Source organism: Monopterus albus, unplaced genomic scaffold, assembly GCF_001952655.1.
Source record: "Monopterus albus unplaced genomic scaffold, M_albus_1.0 scaffold2.1, whole genome shotgun sequence".
In the NCBI taxonomy this organism is placed as follows: domain Eukaryota; kingdom Metazoa; phylum Chordata; class Actinopteri; order Synbranchiformes; family Synbranchidae; genus Monopterus; species Monopterus albus.
The window spans coordinates 24,937-31,854 of NW_018127882.1; the positions used below are offsets into that span (position 1 = coordinate 24,937).

At 40.8% G+C, this 6,918-nt stretch overlaps 1 protein-coding gene across 1 annotated transcript in view; it reads left to right on the forward strand.

The window, feature by feature from the left end:
• Nucleotides 1-688: 688 nt before the first annotated feature.
• The window catches only part of fam193b (family with sequence similarity 193 member B), a 9,654-nt gene continuing 3,424 nt past the window's right edge, over nt 689-6,918 (forward strand). Inside the window, exons 1-5 of the mRNA XM_020595407.1 lie at nt 689-1,114; nt 2,383-2,661; nt 3,287-3,488; nt 5,310-5,528; nt 6,536-6,854. Of these exons, the coding sequence (XP_020451063.1) occupies nt 956-1,114; nt 2,383-2,661; nt 3,287-3,488; nt 5,310-5,528; nt 6,536-6,854 (1,178 nt within the window). The 5' untranslated portion in view covers nt 689-955. The remainder of the gene's footprint in view (nt 1,115-2,382; nt 2,662-3,286; nt 3,489-5,309; nt 5,529-6,535; nt 6,855-6,918) is intronic.

A 6,918-nucleotide genomic window follows, 5' to 3' on the forward strand; every position in this document is an offset into this window, starting at 1 on the left:
GTTTTAAAAGTATAAATATTACAAACCATAAAAATACAATCACACATGTCCTTAAAGAGTTGAACATTTTGATACCTTAATGGCTTTTGCAGCTGAAAGTATGAAGAAATTAAGTGCCGAAAAACGGACGGAAGAAATCAGAAAAATAATAAACAGGATAACATAGTATGGAGGCACAATAAATAAAGAACAGGAGAGCATAGTGTAGACACAATGAGCACATTAATAATTTTACTTTTCTCATTAAAAGTTTGATTCCAATTTTTAAAAAAAAGTAAATGGCTTATTTTGTCAGATACATAAGGTTATATAAACAACTGGGTTTGTTTTCTAATTAGTTTTTCGAATTTTAAAGTGAAAATTTGATAATGAAGATTTTTTTATTACATATTATCATTAGCGGATTTAGACTGGACAGAGACTACATGGATTCTTTACCTCAACTCTAGCCTGTATCCACCTAATTTTCTTTCAATGATAATATTACTTTTTGCATTATTATCTTTGCAATATTACTTTTTACAGATAGCATTATATGGCCATATCACAGACACATACGTATTTATGATATGCTCAGTGAATATGCTCAGATAGTAAAACAATAGTTTGAATGGCTAATGTAAGCAGGAGGAATGGTTTATTTCTCTTTTCGGTCTTTTCCCACTCAAAAGAAACTGGGAGGAGAGGATTGCCCTTACTAAATATGGCGGTGTGTGGTGGCTTCACTGCCTGGGTAAGGTTTCTGTTGTATTTTCCGTGGGGAAGTGAAGCCTCTTTGCCAGCAGTATCTTTAACCTATGAACTTTTGAGTGTGCCAGTCCTCCGCCATATTGACTGTTGTCTTGACTGGAGGAGATAGAGAACATTTTGAGGTCCGAGAAGAAACGAAAGTGTGCACATAAAATCATCGAAACTGGTGCAAACTTGGAGAAAGCGTATCATAAAAACTGTTGTGATGGCAAGGAAGAAAAGCAAGCAGCAGGGGGTCGTCCAGAAGGAGCTTGTTCCTGGACAGCAGACCGTACCGAAGAGCTCTGTCTCTCCCAGCGATGCAGCTGGCGGTGGCGGCGGAGATGCTGAGCTGGATAGGCTGGCCACTACCAGGGCGAACCAGGTAGCTATTTATTTTATGTAGCTGGGTAGATCCTGCAGAGATGAAGTTGTATGCAGCCACTGGTTGGCGGAAAGCTATTTTAGTCTTAATTGAGCAGCCGTGGATGTAAAGCTTTACGTCGTTTGGTATGCAATTAAATAAATAATACGCTCAACGTAGCCAGCAGGATCGTCCCCAACAGTCGGCTCTGAAGCAGTGTGGCAAGCTTTACAGCCCATCTTCTCTGCCGGACAGATGACATTGCGCCTCAGACAGGTCGCCCCGTAACCAGCCTTAACAACTCTTCACCCGCCCAGCTAACGTTAGCTGTGAGGCTAACCGGGCTATCATCTCCAGCTAGCGTGCAGCAAACGTGCTTGATTGCTCCCTACACTTGAACCCATCCACGGAACCCACTCAGCCACTAGCTAGCTAGCTAAAAGAGATAATAGGTTCGGAACTGGGGTAGAAAACTCTCAGGTTTGAGTTGTTTATTCGACTGTATCATAACTTATTTTATTTTATTGCTGCAGCCTGCTCAACTTTCGGAGGCGCGAGCGTTAATGTCAAAAGTTTCAATGCATGCAGTTATCATTTAATGATGCCTGAGTTAGCATCAAAATATAAGCTAGTTATATTATCTGTCTAAGTTGATGGTAACCACTAATCTCAAAAAAGAGAGTTTGGCACTGTACGCTGGAAGTGGGCCATTGTCACCTGCTGACCTTTCATCTGACCCCTGAGCCCTAACTTACAACCTGACTGACAGCTGTTTGGACTGAGTAATTGCATTTTATAGCGCATGTGTAAGATGCCCGTCTGGACACGTCTCACAACTAGAAATAAAATAGGCAGTTGAATAACCTGGTTGTCTTTCTAAAATGTAATGTCTTGGCTACCTTGTAAAATAAAGAACATCCATATAAAATGGGAAACGACTATCCATGCATACCATTTTATTTGATATATTTAAGTGAAACAATACAATTTAAAAGTCCTTGCCATACATTATGTATTACTCTGCATTCTACTGAGCTACCTGTGTCCACTAAACTGGTGTGTCTATGCACAGTCATTGTTAATAGTATTCATAATTACCTGTTTGACTGCTTACTTTATTCATTTGGTGTTGATGTGTATTGTATAAATAACCTTTAGAGAAATCTGGTCTGGAAGACCCTATTTTTTTCTAGTGTTAATCAGCAAAATTGTGTGTTACAAATCACAGTTTATCTGGTAATCACAGGCTAATAATACTTGACCTCTTTAACCTCTCTTTGTCTCCCCAGCCTATGCACACTTGTTGCCTGCTGTGCCACCGTGAATTCAAGGACTGGGGAGCAAGCTCTTTGAACGGACTCCCTGTGGGCCATGGGACCAAGCTGGCTGATGCTGTGCCAGCGCTCTCCCAGGCCTTACTGCGGGAGACACCAGGGCGTAAGCTTGCTGATGCAGTGCCGTCGCTGTCTCAGTCCCTGTTGGGAGAGGTGCCTCTGTGGATCTGTCAGAGTTGCTGCAAGAGTGTGGAAGAGGAAGAGAGGCGGAGCACCCAGGAGCAGCCGACGCCGGTAAATAGAAGTGGACCAATTTGGAACATCTGTCTTGGTCCTTTTCCTGACTTCTTTTTTACTACTATTTAGTTCAGCTCTGCTTGTGTCGACCGAGGTCGCCTCATCTTTATTCATCATACAGGGCATTACATTTGCATGTACTTAATCACTAAGTAAATTACTCAATCTAAATTTTACCCTGGAGTCAGTAAGTTTTAATACGTTTTCTTCTTTTTGTCTGGTTAAAAGCAACTTATTTTGTCTTTCTGTCTCTGTGGGATGCGTAAGACAGCCAGCAGCTATTACCTTTGCTTTCTGTTTTGACAAACATATTTTAGATGAAATGCAAATTTTGAAGACTTACTCTGTCATCACTGACCGCAGGTGAACATGTGAACTAATATTTAATTGGCTCGAACAAAAAAGCAACAGAGGGAAGGATTGCTGAAACGTTCCTGTGCTATTACATTTTTTTTCCGTGGTTTTGCTTGATCCCTTTCTAATATGTTTCTCCTCTCATGTCACTCTCTGTTAACGTGCTGCAAGGATTACAAGCTACTGTTTGATAAAACTAGTGTAAGCCTGTGCAGATAGCCAGATGATTAATGGCTGGAGGTGTCTTTTTTTTAAATTTTTTATTCAGGTACCATTATCACACTCGTCCTCCTGTAAGTCCCAGAGCTGTGGGAACGGTTACCCGGAGCAAAGTACTGTAGATTGGGAACCAAGTTCCTTCCTGTCAGCCCACAAACTGTCAAGTCTCTGGAACTCGGCGCACACCAACGGAGGGGAGCACTGCAACCACAACGCTTCTTCACACTCACAACAAAGTCTGTCATCAAAAGGTAAAGGATGACTGCCAAATAAAGCATTTAATTGCTGAAAACAACGCAGACTTATATTTCAGGATTTTTTTGGTGAACACACAAATTAGGTTAGAATCAGTTCTCTATGGTTGGCTTGTTAGTTTATTTACTTGAGCCAGAAAAAAAGCAGCTTTGTTCTGGTGTTAGTCTACTGCTGTACATCTTAGAAGAACAAAGAGGCATCTTGTAGAAGGTGACAGTGTTCTGCTTTCTGAGATCCTTTCAGCGTTAGGCAGGGATCAATAGTGATTTAGGATAAGCTTGCTGATGAAACAGCACTCAAGATAACAGTACTGGAGATAACTTCATATCAGAGACAATAGAAAAGGCTTGGTAACAAATCCTGCTTGCTTCCTCCCTGAATGGACACATAAATTGTTAAGGGAGGTACTTTCTAGCCATGCTGTGTAAAAGCTGTCACTTAAAAGATCAAAATATAGAACTAACATGCAAACTTGCATTACACATTCGGTGTGTCAGCGTATATATGGTGTATTTAACTATCGGTTGCACATTTTACCACAGAGCATCTGCACCAGTTCTTAAATGAAAATGGAAGCAAATTATTTGATTATTCAGTTAGGATTGTCATACAGTTAGAAAAACCGTGGGACACAATTCTTGCTGCATTAAGTTGATGTAAGAGTTGTTTTGTTGCCAAGTCATAGTACGTTAAATAAAATTTGCTCATGAATTGTCTCAGCCCATTTTCAGCACAGTAAAGCCATCAGATAAAAACGAAATGTGATAGTCTGCCTTTTAAAATTTAAAGTTAGTACTCTGTTTTTGGGACTGTTCATTGACTGTTCAGTGGTTTAATTAGAATCAGAATCTGCTTTATTGGCCAGGTGTGTTGAACACACGAGGAATTTGACTCTGGTAAGTACCTCGGGTGCGCCACCCAGCTATGCTATTGTGCAGCCATGACAGAGATACCTGAAAGATGTATATTAGCCAGAGAATTGAATGTGAAAGTGAGACGTATCATGGACCTGGGAAAGGCAGTTGTTTGTTTATAAAATGGGACACATGGCATTCCAGATAGCAGTGCTCTTTGCCTGAGTCTGTTTTCTGTCTGTTTCTTGGCTCTCATCAAACCACTGTGTAGAGCTTACCTTGTGCGTTATAGTGGTTGTATTTATAGTTTAGCAAATACTGAAATGAATCATTACCAATTTGCATTGAAATTTATGGCATCTGTGCTAAATGAGTGCAGGTGTGCCTTTCTTGAACTACTGCATTCAAAATGGCATATCTCATCTTAAATAATTTAGAAAGTTTCTTAAGGTGCTCAATGAAAAAAGGGATGTTTAACTGTGAATAACGCTAATGAACAATTTAGTTTCTCAATTTGAAGTAAAAAAAAAACAAAAAAAAAAAAACAAGTTGGATATGAGCTGAACAAACTAATGTACTTTAATGCATACCATAGTAAAATGTTTAAGTGGGTACAGTGACACGTATCAACTTCTACTGGCAAGCATGGATAATTGCCAGAAAGAGATAGTCTTTTTTTTTTTTTAAACAAATCATAAACTACATTCCAAGGGCTGCGTGTTGAGTTTCTAAAATCTCAGAACCTGAAAATCATTCGGCCATGGAAACTGATCAAAGCTGTTGTTCCTCGGGAAACATTTTTTAACACATTAACAAATTAAACTGTTATTAACTTGTCTTGAACTAAGATTTAGTGTCAGCAAAGTTTGTGAAAAGATGTCTCTTATCAAAGGCAGCAGGTCATCATGTTTTAAATCCATCATTAGTGCCTTTACAAAGTCACTGAATTTTCTCTGTCTCCAGGTATAACAACAGGATCAGGCTGTCATGAGAAAAGAGGTCTTCCCGAAGCCCCTGGGAAATCTGTAAAAACGTCAGGGACCAAAGTCTGTCCCTACAGTCACCCGTCATCCCAGAATTCCAGTGGATCTTCTGCTGGGAACCCCCTGTCTACCTCAGCAGACCTTTGTAAGACCACTCCTAAGCACTTCAAGACCATGTGCCGTCGGCCAACGCCACCTGGTATTTTCCTCTTTGACCTTTATAATTACTTTTTTTTTTAACAGAATAGCTTATAAAATAGAATGTTTCAAATCTGTTATTAAATCTACATGTACCATCTTTAAAGCTACAGCATGTAACTTTTTTCAAGCCATTTTGTTGAAGAAATATTTTTCAAAACTTAATGTGCTGTCAAAGCCTCCTGTGACTAGGGGTTGCAGCAGTGTGAGATTTTCACGGTATGATGACCATCTCAGAAAATATCATGGTGTCACAGTATTACATAATTACTGTTATTATCAGCCACAATGACCCTCGGAAGAATGAAAAACGGGTATTTTTGTATTGCAAGTGAGATTGGCGAACGAACAGAAGGTGGAGAATTATTTTGACAGCACATTTTATAACCGACTGTTATTGTTTGGGATTAAAGTTGTAAACAGGACAAATATTTTGACCTGTAAGGAGAGATGGTGTTCTCGAAGGTGCTCATTTTTGAGACATCCAAAGTAATCCTGCGCTGCTGATTTTAATTTTTATTTTGGTGATACCAGCCTCCTTCTCTCTGCCGTTTGTCCGCTGCATGTGTGCATGTGGTGCCCGCTGCGGAGGCTGACAGGCTGTGGAGAAGAAAGGTGTACACGCATTGTGTTTTTTTTCTTCAATACCATTAATAAGCACGTGTGTGGTATGATTACTGTCAATTTTCATACCGTGGTAAACCGTACAGCCGGTATACTGCTGCAACCCTGTGAGCCAGACTCACCGAACAACACTGGCAGCAGCGCAGAGATATTAGCTTCTAAAAGGGTTTGAGCATTTTTAGCGAGCCAATATATTTTGCTGTGAGTTCAACTTCAAACTTTGTGGTAATTACGTTAGTGGGAATAGGCCCACTCATTCAGAGTAGTAGTGGGTACTAAGAGTTCCCATGAAATAAACTGTGCAGAACGTGCACAATCTACTGCACTGCAATTTGTGAAGAGATGATATGTATTTTTTTTGTTTGTTTGTTTTCCATTGTCCAGGTGAAGCCTTCCACCCCAGTGACCACCATCAACACACAGACTTGTCAGTACCGCCCAACAGTCCCACCGGCCTGTCATCCCAGCATTCCTCCCTCTTGCCCCCAAAACCGAGTTCTGGGCAGCACAGCCATGTAACCTCCTCGTCCAGCACTAATTTGGCAGCCCACGCTCCCTTTTCCCCACTGGTACCAAACCTCCATGGCCCTACAGTCAAACTCAATTCTCCCAGTCCAGATAGTCCAACATCTGTCCATAAGCCCAGCCCGTGCAAAAACTCCCACAGTCCTGCTGTGAACACACAGCACAGCAAACTCGGCACTTCTATCATAGGCTGTAACCACCCTTGTACTGGACACAGTCAGGCCACAGTGGGTCACCCACAC